At 35.6% G+C, this 17,283-nt stretch overlaps 1 protein-coding gene and 1 pseudogene across 1 annotated transcript in view; one reads left to right on the top strand and one right to left on the bottom strand.

Annotated features, from left to right (window-relative positions):
- ARHGEF38 (Rho guanine nucleotide exchange factor 38) overlaps positions 1-15,776 on the top strand; it is a 140,021-nt gene extending 124,245 nt beyond the window's left edge. The window contains exons 11-15 of the mRNA XM_055296836.2: positions 1,569-1,712; positions 2,534-2,732; positions 2,869-3,128; positions 12,399-12,613; positions 14,452-15,776. Coding sequence (XP_055152811.1) covers positions 1,569-1,712; positions 2,534-2,732; positions 2,869-3,128; positions 12,399-12,584 — 789 coding nt within the window. The 3' untranslated portion in view covers positions 12,585-12,613; positions 14,452-15,776. The remainder of the gene's footprint in view (positions 1-1,568; positions 1,713-2,533; positions 2,733-2,868; positions 3,129-12,398; positions 12,614-14,451) is intronic.
- LOC129491590 (ATP-dependent RNA helicase DDX50-like) lies at positions 13,603-16,427 on the bottom strand (annotated as a pseudogene).
- Positions 16,428-17,283: the final 856 nt, after the last annotated feature.

Genomic DNA, 17,283 nt, shown 5'->3' with positions numbered 1-17,283 from the left:
TCCAGTAGGAAAAACATAATGCATTCAAGTTAGGCATTTGGAGGAAACTTTAATAACTATTTACAAAAATGTGAGTATGGCACAGGAAAACCTTTAGAAATAGTGCCTTCCCCTGGGCAGGAATAGGGGTTTGGGGTACAACAACATCTAGGTTCAAAGAAATATGGGGAGGGAGCAGTCATAGCAATGTGTAGAGAGAGAGGTGTGTGGAGAGGGTGACTTGATAGGAGCTGTGTGTTTCTGTCAATACTACCGAAAGCAAAATTAGGAAATAAATATCCTGATCTCATTTTCTTCCCCCATTCTAATTTCCTACAGGTGCTCCTTATTGATGGATTGATCGAATCCGTTTGGAAGCCAGAGAGCAAGAAAGCTGTTTTGTTGTTGTTGTTGTTGTTGTTTTTGAGACAGGATCTCACTCTGTCACCCAGGCTGGAGTGTCATGGTGTGATCACAGAGCTCATTGCTGCCTCAACTTCCCAGGTCCAAGCAGTCCTCCTGCCTCAGCCTCCAGAGTAGCTGGGATTACAGGCACACACCACCTCACCCGGCTAATTTTATTTATTTATTATTATTATTATTTTGTAATTTTTAGTAGCAGGCCAGGTGCGGTGGCTTATGCCTGTGATTCCAGCACTTCGGGAGGCCGAGGCAGGTGGATCATGAGGTCAGGAGATGGACACCATCCTGGCCAACATGGTGAAACCCCGTCTCTACTAAAAATACAAAAAATAATTAGACAGGCTTGGTGACGCGTGGCTATAATCCCAGCTACTCGGGAGGCTGAGGCAGGAGAATCACTTGAACCAGGGAGTCGGAGGTTGCAGTGAGCCAAAATCGTGCCTCTGCACTCCAGCCTGAAAAAAAAAAATTTTTTTTTAGTAGTGACTAGTTGCCCAGGCTGGTCTTGAACTCCAGGGCTCAAGTGATCTTCTGGCCTCAGCTTCCTGATTAGCTGAACTACAGGCATGTACTACCATGCCTGGCTAAGATTTAAAAATTTTGTAGATACAGGGTCTTGCTACATTGCCCAGGCTGATCTCAAATTCTTGGGCACAAGCAGTCCTCTTACCTCAGCCTCCCTATTGGCTGTGACTACAGGCATGAGCCACTATGCCAGGCTTACCCAGTTTTTGAGGGGTAAGGATGTAAACTCCATTTCTTTGTAGGAAGCATTGTTGAAGAATTTGTTTTAAAACCAGCACGGGCTCTTAATCACTGCTCTTTCTTTTAGCTGCTTTCCCTTGCCACCATCCTACCCCACCACAAGGGAGGTACCTACTGCCATGAGCTCCTGAGTTTTTCTTCCAAGACTTCATCGCTATTTTTTCTCTTCTGTTCTTTTATTTGGCTTGAAACTTAAAAAAAAAAAAAAACCTATCATGTTTGTGGGGTTTCTAGAGACAATAAATTAGACCATATTTATCTAGAAGTTCTAAAGTTGCCCTAACTTTTCACAATGGAGCTATCATGCAGCTCCTCAACTGTTCATCACAACTCAATACATTTAACACCTGATATGATTATCTAGGTGTCTGGAAACAATGCCATATTATTTCTACCTATAGGTGCCACTGTTGGTTTCAAGCATTTCTGAGATTCAGAATCAAGTACTAGAAGAGATCCAAAATTTGAATTGTGTGAAAGAAAACAGTGCCACCTTTATTGAGAGAAAACTCAGTTTTGAAAAGAAGAAGCCTGTGCAGATTCTGGTGAGTTTGGCAGCATTTACGACAATGATAACTTTTACCTCTTTGCCTTATCCAAGTCGTAGTATCATATTATTTTCCAGATCACTTATCTCATTCTAATATCCTATAATTTACGTATGTGTAGAACTTCTTGTACATTTCTATCCTATATACCATAAGCTCCATAAGATCATGGATTTTTTTTCTACTTTGTACATGATGTATCCCCAAAGTGCCTAAAATGACCAAAATGGTGCTTGTCACAAGGTAGGAGGCACTCAATAAATATTCATTGAATAAGATTTTATGAAGATAAATCATATAGTCCATCCCTTTCCTTTTCTACATAAGGCATACCAGGCCCCAGAGATAAGTGGGTTTCTCAAAGTCTCTTAGGGCCTGAGCTGAGGGGGGAGTATAAGCCTCTTGATTCTTGTCTAATTTGCTGACGATATTTCCCAGATAAAGACATGCACATATACAATTTACTTAATTGAATATTATTTATCAAGTGCTTAATATGCAAGGGGTTGTCTACAGAATGGCAAAGAGTTTAAAATGGCTGTGCAACATCCTGGAGGGATTAGAACCTCTGCCTTCTTATTCTTGTTTTTTCTTCTCTACAACACTGCCCTCCTGTGCTTACTAGAGACGTTTTTCACTGAATAACTTAGCTGAGTACTTTACAATAATAGCCTGCTCTATGCCTGCACCTTGAAATAATCCTTTAAAAATATATGACTCCTACGTTTTAAAAATCTCCAGGGAAAAAATATTTACCAACTCCATGAGGATTTTATTATGTATCTGTCTAAATCAAAACTTCTCCTTATTTCTCCCAGCCAGAAATGCCACATCAAACTGACATTCATCGCTCCAAACTTCTATCCACATATAGTGCAGAGGAAGTCTATCAAGCTAAGCGCAAGTGCAATGCTACACAAGAATATGACATCAATCTTCTGGAAGGAGAGTTGGTGGCTGTGATAGAACAGAAAGATCCACTGGGGAGTACAAGCAGATGGCTTGTGGACACAGGAAGTGAGTTTTTCCCCAGAACTACCACTCTTCTTTAAACTGAGATTTTCTGAGCGACCTCCATGTGCTTCTCTGAGCACATGTTTGGGAAGAGTATACCCATGAACTTGGTTTGTCTTTCTTTTTATTTCCTATCCAGATGTGAAAGGATATGTTTATTCCTCCTTCCTAAAACCCTACAATCCAGCAAAAATGCAGAAAGTGGATGCTGTGAATAGGTTCTGTGACGATGATTTTGAGAACATCAGCCTCTTCGTGTCTTCACGGCCAGCTAGTGACAGTGTCACAGGCACCTCAGAAAGCAGCATTGGTGATAGCAGCTCATCTCTTAGTGGCACATGTGGAAAGTTTGAAACAAATGGTACTGATGTTGACAGTTTTCAAGAAGTAGACGAACAGGTAAAAATTTGATGTAAAAATATGTGGTTGTTCAAATCATGAAACAGTACCTCTCTACTATACTCTATATTACTGTAACACTTGGTGGAAAAGTACCAGCTTTGACATCAAGGAGACCTGGCTCTATTAGCACAGTGGATCTTTTTGTAAGGAGTTTAATTCCCTGAGCCTGTTTCCTTAAATGAAGCAAAGGATTAGAGATAAAGTGTGTATGTAAAGTAGCCAGCACAAAGTAGACACACGATAAATAGGAGCTATTACTATTACTACCCTGCTGTTACATACTTACAGCAAAGTGTCTTTTTATACTCCCCCATCAAAGAAAAGTAGTTCAATACTGAACAGATTGCTGCCATCAATAGTATGTGGGAAATTGTCCATGATTCCTCTAAGAGCATAATCTTCATTGAGCTATCTAGTAATTGGCCAGTTTTAATCTCATGTATAATACCACACACTATATATGGAAACTTTTTCTTTCTTTTTTTTTTTTTTTTTTTTTTTTTTTTTTGAGATGGAGTCTCACTCTGTCGCCCAGGCTGGAGTGCAGTGGCGCGATCTCGGCTCACTGTAACCTCTGCCTCCCGGATTCAAGCAATTCTCCTGTCTCAGCCTCCCAAGTAGCTGGGACTACAGGCACACCTCACCACGCCTGGCTAATTTTTGTATTTTTAGTAGAGTTTAGTAGGGTTTCACCATATTGGTCAGACTGGTCTATACTGAAACTTCTAAGAGCTATATTTCCCTCACTGCACTAATGCAAAGGCTACTGGTACAATCTTTTTGGAAAATGTTAAGTTAATTATAGTGCAGGGCTTGTTTTTGCAATATCAGAAAGTTTCGGTATACTTAATGGTTCATTCCCCAGGGGTGACCATCTAATTCCTTTATTTATTTACCTTGCTTTTTCTTTAGTGTTGTGTTAATAATTTATTTAAATTTATTTTTATAGAGGTTATGTATATGTATATGTGTAGAAAGATAGATGATAGATAGATAGATAGATAGATAGATAGATAGATAGATAGATAGATGATAGATAGAGAAGTTAAAATAGTAGAAAAGCATACATAACTTAAAAGTAAGCTGGGCTTGGTGGCTCATGCCTGTAATCCCAGCATTTTGTGAGGCTGAGGTGGGAGGATTGCTTGAGCTGAGTTTGAGGCCACCCTGGGTAACATGGCAAGACCTCATCTCTACTAAAAATAAAAAAAATTAACCAAGAGTGGTTGCCCACATCTGTAGTCCCAGCTACTGGAGAGGCTGGGGTGGGAGAATTGCACAAGCCGGGGCGGTTGAGGCTGCAGTGAGCCGTGATCATGCAACTGCACTCCAGCCTGGGCAACAGAGGGAGGTCCTGTCTTTAAAAATAATAATAATAATAATAAAAGTAATGGTTTTTTGTCCCTTCTCCCCTTGTCCTGTGCTTCAGAGACAATGCTTGGGTATATCCTTTGTATATTCTGTGCATATACAAACACATTTATACCAGTGGAAAACATATCATATATGGTATATAGGGTTTTTTTCCATGTAACAATATATCTTAGATGCAATTAAACCTAAATAGCTATCTTATTCCTTAAAAAGCTCTACACAGTATTTAATTTTATGTATATAATTTATGTAACTATCATCCTAATAATAGATACATAGAATGTTTTGGGATTTTAAAAAATTTCAAACAATATTTCAAGGAAGGGCCTTGTCCATTGATTTTTGTGCATTTATATGAGTATATAAGTGTAAAACAAATTCCTAAATTATTAGACGGTCAAAGGTGTATACATTTAAAGTCTTTATAGACATTGCCATACTGACCTTCAAAAGTATGGCATCTATTCAGTTTCTTTCATTAACAGTTATTGATTGCTGTCCAATTCATGACTGTTTTTTATTTTTTTTGGTTTGGTGTTTTTGTTTTCAAAAGCAGCTTATCAATATCTTATATTCATGTCATATAATTAACCCATTTTTAAGTGTACAATCCATGACTGTTAGCATGTATTACAAAGTTGTACAAGTTTAGTATATTTACAAAGTTGTGCAACCATCACTTTAATCCAATTTTAAAACATTTCTTTCACTCCAAAAAATCCTTTGCACCCATTTGTAGTCCCTCCTCTTTCCCACCCCTAACCCCAGGGAACCACTAACCTACTTTCTGTCTCCATACATTTGTCTTTTCTGTATCTTTTGTATAAACAAAATTGTACAATATGTGGTGTTTTACAGCTGCTTTTTTTCACTTAGCAAAATTTATTGAGAGTCCTCCATGTTGTAGTATGTATATGTACTTTGTCACTTTTTATCGCCTACTAATATTCCATTCTGTGGGTATATTTTGTTAATCCACTCACCAGTTGATGGTCATTTGGGTAACTTCTAGTTTGGGGCTATTATGAATTATGCTGCTACGAATATTTGTGTGCAAGTCTTTGTTGTGGATTTAATTTCTCTTGAGTAGATACCCAGAAGTGTAATTTCTTATTGGTTTTATAAATGTATGTTTAAATTTTTAAGAAACTGCCAAATTGTAATCCAAGGTGGGCGCACCATTTTAGATTCCTACCAGCAAAGTATGAGGGTTATGGGTTGCAGTTTCTTCACATCCTTGTCAACACTAGTTATTATTTGTCTTTTTAATTATAGCCATCTTGTGGGTATGAGGTGGTATCTCTTTGGGGTTTTAATTTGCATTTCTCTAATGATTAATGCTATTGAACATTTTTTCATGTGCTCATTTGCCATTATTTTATTTCCTTTGGTGAATGTCTATTCAAATATTTGCCTATTTAAAAGAAACTGGGTCATTTTCCTTCTTATTTTCCCATTGTAAGAGTTCTTTATAAACCTGAGTGCAAGTTGTTTTTTAATCAGATATACAATTTGCAAATATTTTTCCCTGGTTATAGCTGACTCTTAACTTGTCTGGACATTACTATTTGTTCTTATTACCCTTCTGTCTTGACGTTTCAAAACACTATTTCTCTATTACTTGTTCATTCTGTTGTTTATTCAGTTTCTAAAAGACATATTATAATGCTAACTAATGAATTTTTATCAGTGAAATCTATGTACCTGATTAAATGTCCTGTCAGACTTTGCCTTGTCCCAATAACCTAGATGGACAGAAATCTGAGGGCCAAATTTATCAACACACTCTAAAGCTGGCTTGGTGTTGAGTTCTTGTTCTTACTTGGCTCTACAGGGACTTTGGACTAAGCACCTCACATAGACTTTCTGCCTGGTGTTTCTAGTATGAGACTGCATTTAGTTCCTACTAGCTGGTACTTCAAAGCAATTTTCTCCAAGCGATCCTATCAATGTATATAATGTGAATTACATCCATTAGAGATTTCCATTACCAAGAGAGGAAAAAAATGAGATAGTATTTCAAAACAAAAAATATATTAATGGCATATCTTCATAAATTGTTATTTGCTTTCTTTTTTGTTTGCATTTGGCACCAATTCAAAATAGGCATAGCATCAGGAAAATAAATATAAGCATATATAAGCATTATTACTAATAAAACTGGATTGAAGATGCATCTTGGATCTGTAGCACATGGAATCCCTGATACTTTCCCTCAGAGTAGAAATTATCTAACTCAAACTGGAGGTGAACCCTGTGCATGGACAAAGTCTGTCCCAATAAACTTACTACAAGATGAGGAAGAGGATGCACCTGTTGGAAACTTCAGTACAAGGGAGAAGAGAAGAAAAGGCCGCATAGAAATACCTCCCTTAATGTCTTAACTCCAGCCAATAGATGCACATGGGCCAGTGGTTTCCAGACTCCCCCTGTAATGCATAATGCGTAATATTGAAAACAGAGAGAAAGGAGTATATTATGTCCCTAATCCTTGCCCCAGGGCTGATGTTTCTATTCTGTTGGCTTTTAGAAATTGTGGGGAGAAGAAAGTGATTAACCTCTGTATTTGTGATGTGATAGTATAAGTCAATACATTATAGAGGTCCCTGTAATGTGATTGAAAGTGGAAGAAAATTATATCTTCTTTACCAACAGTGAGAATACAGTACATATTGTAATATTTCACATTTGCGGTATCCTACAAAGCAATTTTCTGTGTGACTATTTAGACTTTTGTTCTTGATTTTATTTTATTATCAGGAACATCAGCTGAAACTTATACTGGCTTAATTGGATGCCACTTTTGGTTATCATTTATTTCCCTCTCCCTTCCTACTGTGGTAGCACATTTTTTATTTCCTCCAGAATTGCTATAGCATGTTTCCAAGGGGTGTTGTAGGATGTAGTCTGGTTTTATTGATGGGTCTAGTGGACTCTGACAAAAAGGACTGGTGGCCTCTACCTCATACTCAGGGGGTATCTTTGGGGCCCTAAAGATCATTCACATATAGGCAATTTCAAACTTAGATTCTAGTGGCTCCGTGATTTGTATACTAGAGCTGAATTTTTAACCTGGACGTGAAGACCTGAAGTGGTCTATGAATGAGTTTTGGGAGGATTTAATGAGTCTCCTCAAATACATTGGAAATATTGTGCTTATTTGCATATGTACACATCTATGGTAAAAGAAGTCTATCTTTTTAAACAGACCTTTAAAAGAAAATTTTATCTAAAATGTTAGAAATCACTGTGTAGAGGTTTAACTTGCTTATCCATTCTCCACCTCAAGTAAGAAGAGAGATTGCTACGAAAAAGTTCCCCCAAATTATGTTCTGGAGCCTTTGTTGAATAATGGGGATGAGCTAGTGGATAGTCACAACCTGGCAGTACTGATTTATACCAAGGATCTTAGTTTTTAAGTTCTTCATTTTGTTTTTTGCTATATCAAAGAATATAACAAAAGCATTCACGTAAATATGCCTTCCCATTCTAATGTATTCTCTCCTTTTGTCCATCAAATAGTAATGGCATGCTCTGCATTAGTGTTCCATGCTGCATAACAAATTACCACAAACTTGGTGGCTTAAAACAATACAAACATATTTCTCAGGGGCTGTTGTCGGGAGTCCAAGCACGGTTTAGCTGGGTGCCCTGCTTAAGATCTCACGTAGCTGCAATCTAGGTGTTTGCTGGTTGTATTGCTTCTGAAACTGGGGGTTCTCTTCCCAGCTCATGGTCATTGGCAGAATTAAATTTCTTGTTCTGGTCGGACAAGGAGTCCTTACTCCTTTTTCTTGTTGGCAATTAGCCAGAAACCACTTTCAACAACCAAAAATGGAAGGAAGGAAAGAAGGAAGAAAGGAAGAGAGGAAGATGGGAGGAAGGAAAAGAAGATACTAATAGCAGTTGGGTGGGTTTTGTTTTGTTTTGTTTTGCTTGACTTTACTTAAAATTTTTTTCTTCATCAAAATTGCTCATGTGATTAAAACATATAATTGTTAAGTGAAGAACATGAAAGCTTGCTCCTGAAGGGTGAGAGAGAATAATGAGCATTTTTCATGCAATACAACTATCTTGGTTTCCAGAGATACATATGATATACCATAAATGCTGATTCTGTACCTTTTAGTTTTAGAAAAGAAGATTAACATATATTATGACTTTTGTTGCTGTTAATTGGAGAATTGGGATAAAAATAAAATGATACTTAGTGAAGTCAGGTAATGTGGCTCACTGAGGAAGGAAAAATCAAATGCACAAATATAGAATAAGGGAATGCCAAACTGGGAATGTTACCACAGGGAAAGATCTGGCGGTTATAAGCAGTGGGTAATAAATTAGGTATGAGTCAATAATACAGTGTTATAAAAAAAGTAAATGTGGTAGAAAACTGAGTTGTATTCACAGAATACTGCACATAAAATGAGTCAGAGCTTTATAGAGTAGAAAGAAGCAATCAATAAAATACATTTTTAAAAGTGCCAAGGAAAAACAGAAGAAGATTAGGTGATTATGGCTCAAATTAACAACATTGTAATTAATGTGCCCGGACCAAAACATATTAGCATTTAAGGTTAGAAAGATAAAGACTAAAACAATTAAAATGTTGAAGATAATGAGAAATCTTTCAGTTCTTAAATGCATGACAGGTCAAAAATGTATAACTTGTAGTCTAACATTAAGGAGACTAAAAATACTAAAAAGGAGACTTAAAAAAGAGACTGAAAATAGACTGCTGTCTCTTTAAAAGCAGCTTACTTCCATTTTGAGTATATAATATATGCCCCCATTTAATATAAATTATATAAAAACTAAAAAGTGCTCATCCTAAATAAATTTTGGGTCATGATTATCTAAAGCATTGAAAGTATATAATTTTGTACTTTAAATTTACAATTTCATGAGAATATATTTTAATATTTAGAATATAAACTATAATTTCATACCAAACAGATCTAGATGGAAGAGTTTATATTTCGCTTGAGAGAATTCTGCTAAAGTGAAAAACTACCACAAATATTTAGAAATGTTCTATTAGTAGGCAATCTAACCTGCTAAAAAATCTATAGTTGCATTGGTGAAGCATTACCTATTATTTATAAAAATTATAAAAGATGATTACCAACCACTAATGCAGGCTCTTACAGATGTTTCAGATGTATTATAGTACATTACATTCCCTAATACTTTTGCAAACCAAATCTTCCATTCTGTTCCTGTGGATTTATTCAATGTTTTCACTTTCTAAACAACAAAACAACACCATCTACAATATACTAGAAACTCAGTCCCTCTCCGCAAGAATACACTTTGTACATACTTGCTAGAACAAGAGTTTGGTCTCTAAAGCATTATGAGAAATGGACCAAGCACAGGATTTGAAGTTAGAAGATATTGGTCATAGCAGCACCAATTAGCTGTATAATTAAAAATATGTTTCTTCTGTAAGACATAACCCATAGGGTTGTTGAGGACAAAGCACATTTAACATATAACTGTCATGCGCTCTGTAAAAGGTGTTTATTATGTGTATTATTGCTACCACTCCATTGCTAAAGAATTTATAGTATTTTTAATTTTCTTCTTTATTTAAAAAAATTATGTAATAATTTGACCATGTTCATCAATCTCTTGTATGTGTCTTTTATGATACAAGATGATGTCTTGTATGATATCCATGCCTTTCAATAAATATTTGAATATTCCTACTAATTTTCAGGTCAAATCAATAAATATCTGAATTCCTACTTTGTACCATAATGTGGTCAATGGAGAAAAGTTTAAATGTGTCTCTTAGCACATTTGGGCTGCTGTAACAAAACACCATAAACTGGTTGGCTTATAAACCACAGAAATTTATTTCTTACAGTTGTGGAGGCTGGAAGTCCAAGATCGAGGCACCAGTTTATGTGGTGTTTGCTGAGGGGCAACTTTCTGGTTCATAGATGGCACCTTCTCGTTGGGCCCTCACACGGTGGAAGGGGTGAAGAGTCTCTTTTGGGCTTCTTTTAAAAAGAAACCAACCCCATTCAGGAAGTTGAAGGCTAATCACCTCTCAAAGGCCCTACCTTTTAATAGCATTACCTTGTGGATTAGGCTTTCAACACATAAACTTTGAGGGGAAACAAACATTCAGACCATAGCAATGTGGTTCTTTCCTTGGGGAGCAGCTCATATTAGTTGATAAATCAATATACCAATCAATGGAATCAAAGTTTCATCAAAAGTTAAATAACAGTTTAATATTTAAATAACAACTTCAGCTACAGCTATAGTCTCCTTTCCACACTATCCATTCTCTTTTCCTGCTTAATGAAGTAATTAAGTCATCTTATTTCTCATAGTTTCCCTTATCTATTGAACCTCAAGTTTGAGAGTTAATCTGCTTGTCTTTTCCTATATGTTGTTTTCATGTATTCATCTCCATACCTTCAAATATGACATATTCATGCCTTTTGTCAGCTTTGTCATTTATGAAAGATAACTTCTTTCAAAATCCAGCTCACCATTAGCTGATGCATCATCTGTATGTAGAGTTGTTGCTGTTTTGGTGTGTTTTGTTTTGTTCACTGGCATTTTCTTTTCCTAGCTGAGTTGTAAGTTCTCCAATAAAATAATAACCGGCACTTAGTAGGTACTTGAAAAATTTTCATTAAATAAATGAATGAGAATAAATGTTGCTTAAATAAATGAATGGGAATAAACTAAGCCAATTGCTTAATTTTGTGCCATAACTAAACATTTTTATTATCAATCTTATGATTTTATTGGAAGAATAACTAAACACTTATTTTGGGGCTTCTTACGCACTTTATAAAGTGTTCTTTTGAGGTCAGAGAAAAATTCTTTTGACTGAAATATTGTATTATTCTAGGTCATAAAATAATTTTTAAAATTATAAATTTAATACATTGTCATTATAAAGGTTTGGGAAATAAAGAAGGGAACAAGGAAGTAAAAATGAAAATCAGCTATAATTGTACCATTCAAAGAAACAATAACAATATTAGACTTATATTGTACATCTAATTTTATGTTCTTTTTAAGGTTTACTATTTTATCATAAGTGTTTCCCATGTTATTAGTCTCAGAAAGCATCGTTTTTGTTGTTGTTTTGTGTTTTTTTTTTTTTCTGGAGACAGAGTCTCACTCTGTCGCCCAGGCTGGAGTGCAGTGGCGCGATCTCGCTCACTGCAACCACCGCCTCCCTGGTTCAAGCTATTCTCCTGCCTCAGCCTCCTGAGTAGCTGGGATTACAGGTGCACACCACAACACCCAGCTAATTTTTGTATTTTTTAGTAGAGACGGGGTTTCACCATGTCAGTCATGCTGGTCTTATACTCCTGACCTCGTGATCCGCCTGCCTCGGCCTCCCAAAGTACTGGAATTACAGGCGTGAGCCACCGCGCCCGGCCTGCACGGTTTTTAATGACTACAAATTTCCTTAGTATGAGGGTCTGAAATTTAACTATAAAACTTCTAGTGTTATTCCTACTACTCTCCCACTTTTCACCATTCGTATGGGTAATCCAGTAACATTGTTACACAAAAATTTCTGCCGATGTTTCCGTAGAAGAGATTCTTCAAGCTATTTTGATTCACAAGGAATTAACATTTTAACATTATTAAAAATCTTTTAATAGAAACTGCCAAGTTGCCTTCAAGCATGGACAATGTATACTCCTCCTAACAGAATAAGAAGAATACCTATTTCACTCCATTCTCACCTGGGTTGTATTTTAGCAAAATACATCCAATAGAAGGAGTTGGACAATGTGAATTTGGCAAAACAAAAAAACTTTAGCATTGCTTCTAAAAGCTTGGAAACTTTTATTATGTTTCTCTTAATATTCAGGTTCCAATTCCAATAATGTCTTTTGTTTCTTTGTCTAGATTTTCTATGCAGTTCATGCTTTTCAAGCACGGAGTGACCATGAACTCAGCCTTCAGGAATACCAGAGAGTTCATATACTTAGGTTTTGTGACCTAAGTGGCAATAAAGAGTGGTGGTTAGCTGAAGCTCAAGGGCAAAAAGGATATGTGCCCGCTAACTACCTTGGAAAGATGACTTATGCTTAAGAAAATAAGCCTTCAACTTTTATTTTCCAGTAAGTTGTTGATTGACTACCTCATAAAACTGACATTACAAAACTTTGGACCAGAAAGCAAGAAACCTCCAAACTACAGAAACTGATACTGTACTGAGTTTTCAGGAATACTGTACTTCCTAACAGGATTATTGCATGAATGTATTATAAAGGATACATGTTGAAAAAAATACTAAGCCAACAGAAATAGCAAAGCAAATAACTCAAGCTTCAACTATCAACTACTTAAAAGTGAAGATCTTTTGAAAGAGTAATTATATTATTTTATCATCAAGAAAGGTTGGATCCAAAGGTTTTTCAATTTACTTTTTTTTTTTACTGTATGATGTATTTTGCCTCAAATGTTTTTGTTTTTCATATTGCTCTCTTGCAAATGCATACATGTTTATATACATACATATCAACCATATATATTATGTAGCTTTATACACATATGTGGATAATATGAATTATACACCTATATGTGTAAACCAGAATATACACCAAATATACATAAGAGGAATATACCACCAACTAGAAGTCTTTGATAATATATTTTGTTAATGTTTTGTTTATATGTTTTGAACTAAAAGAAAACTGAATAACTTGATATTAACATGTAACATTACTGAATGCATACTATATGCCAGACATTGTTCTAAGTGCTTTATATGTACTAACTTGTTTAATACTCAAAACATTAAGAAGAAACCATGGTCCAAAAAGGTGAAGTAATTTAATCCAAATCACATTGCTAGTAAGTGCTGGGTCTGGACTTAAACCTAGGTATTGTAAACCAAAAATAAAATTCTAAGGCTTCCAACCATCTAAATAGACTTCTCCCTCAGCCAGGGCTTTTTTCTTTCCTTTTTTTTTTTTTTTTAAAAAAAAAAAAAAAAAAAAAAAAGACAATGAAAGGAGGTTTTTTAATTCAAAGGTATAACTGGATAAGTAGGTTTGTTTATAACCATTCTTGTGAAATACTTTTTTAAAAAAATACGATCAACTTCTTTGCAAATAGCAGACACATACCTCAACAATGATGACCTAATTTTTGATCCATAATGTACATGATTAGGTAGAAATAGGCAAGCTCACACTGGTAAATTAACTATCAAATACTCAGTCAAATCTCCGTTTGTGGCCCCCACTTCTTGATCTATTTCTATTCCACTTCGTCTTCTACCATCTTGTTGACTTCCTGAGCGACTGCCTTGTCGACTCTCTACCTGACCAACCGCCAGATCAACCACCTGACTGGCCTGACCAGCCATTCCTCTGTCTGGAATTAGAAGATGTTTCCATCATAATATTCTTTAATTTCAGGTAATTTAGCTGGCACTGAGAGTATCCAGCCAGAATCATGCCACTCTGCCTGTAACCTTTGACTCAGTTGGAGGAATATCAAAGCAAACACCCCTATTTCCTTTCAGGAGGCACACTCTGGTAATCTGAGACACTGCATTACTATTCAGCTTTCTAAGTTCTTTCCAAGCACGGCTGACATCCTGTATTTCCTCTAGGCTTTCCAGAGTCATGATCACAAACCCCTTATCAGGTTGATTAAAGATCATGGTTCAAAGCTTGATACACCAGAAACATGGGCTAAAGCTGCAGCCAATGCATCCATCATCCCTTTCTCTTCTATCAGTATCTGAGCTGATGGTTGGAAAAAAATCAACAGCAGCATAAGAAATGGAAGCCAGAGATTTTATGGCATCCATGCTTTTAAATTTAACTAAATCCATTGTAGAAGGAACACCTACACATTTAAAAGTAATTCCTGTTTTTTGTTCCACGTCTTAGTTGACCTCTTTCTCTTGGTTGATAAAAACATATACAAACCCCTGTCTTTCCAGCTTTATCCATGCATCCAGAGAGATGGATATAGGACTCAATATCCTGAGGAGGAGAACTTTGAATCACCAGGTCAACTACAGGAATGTCCAAACCACGAGGAGCCACATTGGTTGCCACCAAAACTTTATAATTACCTCTCTGAAGCCTTTTAGTGTAATTTCTTTGTGACTGTGCAATGTCCCCATGTAAACACAGTGCATTCTGTTTTGTGCAGATTCATGGCCATGTCAGTTACATTCTTCTTGGTCTCACAGAAAACAATAGCCCTCCCTTCAGATCCACTGTAGACTTGAAGGACATCTCATTATCATCTGTGTTTTATAAAGGAGGAAACTGAAGACCTCACATGGAGCGACTGGGATTTAAAACCAGGTCTTCTGACTTTAAGGCCTTTTCTTTTAGTGTTTTCCCTTTTCTTTTCCTTAAGTCACTAAAATCTATAGTCATATAATCTTACAAAAAGCATGATATGCAAAATAGAAAAATGATAGTCACCACATATCTACTAATGGGATTAAAATGTACAATCCTAATAGCTTACTTGTTAGCACACTTGCTTATCTGTCCATTCATTCATTGAACCAGTATTTATTGAGAGTTAGTGGGAATACAATGCTGCGCAAGACAAACAAGATCCCTCCCTTCATACCACTTAAATTCTAGTGGGGAAAACATCTGCACATAACAAACTAAATAAAATGATCATAAAATAATAAATGCTATTTATATAAAACTGGCTACTTTCATTACTGCTCACTTAAAGGGTCTTGTAGCTCATTTTATGATATGAAAAAAATCAAGGTCTAAAAGCTCCTTGAGACAATTTAAACTCTAATACCAAATATACCTCTATAAAATACCAAACTGAGCTAAATACTGTATTAGATATGTGTACTTATACATATGTACATAACCTAAATATATGTATGCACACATTATCTATACAAAGAGCCATACTCAGTGAAAGATAAATTACCTCCTAAAGTCCCCTCTGAGGTACAATAGAAATTAAAATAATTGCTTCTTTTCTCAACTCTATGTAGCACGTATTTTCTGTGATGGGATAAATGTTTTCATTTCAAGTGCCAATGTGTGAACTGTAATAAACATTACTACTTTCATTTTTTGTAGGTATGGAGGTTACATTAACTGTTATAGTTGCCGAGCTGAGTTTTTATGTCAGGTAATTTTGTTTAGTCCAAACTGGTTTTGAACTATAAACAATTATGGATATGTATTTTTTGGTTTCTTTGACCCTGAAGGGAAATTGGGGTGTATGTCAAATTGATGTTTTATCAAAATAAATCTGTTTTTCAAAGCAAAAGTCTCTGTAGGATTGAGATAATTCATTATTTACATATGGGGTAAACAGACATTTACTGCCCATTGAGATCATGATTGAGATAATGGATTATCTCAATCCTGGATTCTAATTTACTACAAATAATTTAGCACCATTATTTAACAAAGCAGTTTAAAATAATAATCTTTCCTTTAAAAAAAAAGACCAAGCTTAATTTTAAAAGCTTTGTGTTTACAGAGATCACCTATCAATATACTTTAGAATAATGATGTTAGAAAAACCTAGGGATTAAGGAAGACAGTTTGAGATTAGAGATTTGTAGAGTGAAGATTTAGTAGCACACATCAAGTTTGATGGAACAGGCTGTTCATAGTCTTGTGAATGTGTGAATTTGTTGGATATCCAGTTTTTTTGCTGTGAATAATAAATTGTTTCTCTGATGCAGAGGGCTTCCTATCTTCTCTCAGAATATACATGTACAACAATTGCTGGTTAATTTGTTAGCTTGCAAGTAAGACAACAACTCAGACCTTCCACATTTTCTGACTTAACCCACTTATGCCTAGTGTTCCATTATTGCAATGCTCAGCTTGTAGGAGTTATTTATATCCTACTGTTCAAGGTCATCACCAGGTCTGATTTTTCACCAAAAAAATTTGCAACCTCTGGCATAAATGGGTTAACAATGTACAAAACAATCTCAAGAATTAATCATTATATAGGAGCTTACTGTATACAAAGTTAGCTAAAATTAGGTAAAATGCTGTAACATTTTGAGCACTAAGTAAGATAGCCTTTTCTTTCATGGTATAGGAAGAAGCCATCAGTGTGTGAACAAGTCATACATTTTCATCTGCAAAGACCCTTGGGAAATGATATTTTTCTTCAAAACTTATCAGGAATGTGCATAACCAGGATGAATCAAAATTCAACATTTATTACATACTATGTGCATATATTACATTGGCAATGTAGGAAAAGTGAGCAATGTGAGAAAAAATATTGTATTAAACACCAAGAGAGTTCACAATTTATTGGAAAAAGATATATCCTTAAATAACTGAAATGAGGTGATAAAAAAGGTAAAGATACCATATGAGGTATGATAAATCAATTAGGAAAATCCATTGATATGAGAAATCAATAATGAAAAAATAATTTTGAAAAAGATGAAATAATTGGGAGGGAGAGGGAGAGTCAGTTGAAATGGGGCTAGCACAGAAAATGAACACCCAGAATACGGGGAGGAAAATAGAAAACTATGTTGGGTCATCCCTGCCGCCACATAAGGCACCTCATTCATCAGGATCAACTCTTGGGGCTTTGCTAGAAGACGAACTATTTCTTTTTCCTTAAATTCACAGATGCTTTCAATCTTCTGAAGAGCTCATCGAGAACCAGTCATTCTAATCATTGTTTTCACACACTATGGAAATCATTAAAATAAAAATGTTGAAGACTGATTTAAAATAAAAGTTTCCAAGTTTTGTTATATAATATTTAGCATTTTAAGGTAAGAAACAATAGA

The sequence above is a fragment of the Symphalangus syndactylus genome, chromosome 10 (genome assembly GCF_028878055.3).
Source record: "Symphalangus syndactylus isolate Jambi chromosome 10, NHGRI_mSymSyn1-v2.1_pri, whole genome shotgun sequence".
In the NCBI taxonomy this organism is placed as follows: domain Eukaryota; kingdom Metazoa; phylum Chordata; class Mammalia; order Primates; family Hylobatidae; genus Symphalangus; species Symphalangus syndactylus.
The sequence above is the reverse complement of the archived record's forward strand: the minus strand, read 5'-3'. Positions and strand labels throughout refer to the sequence as shown.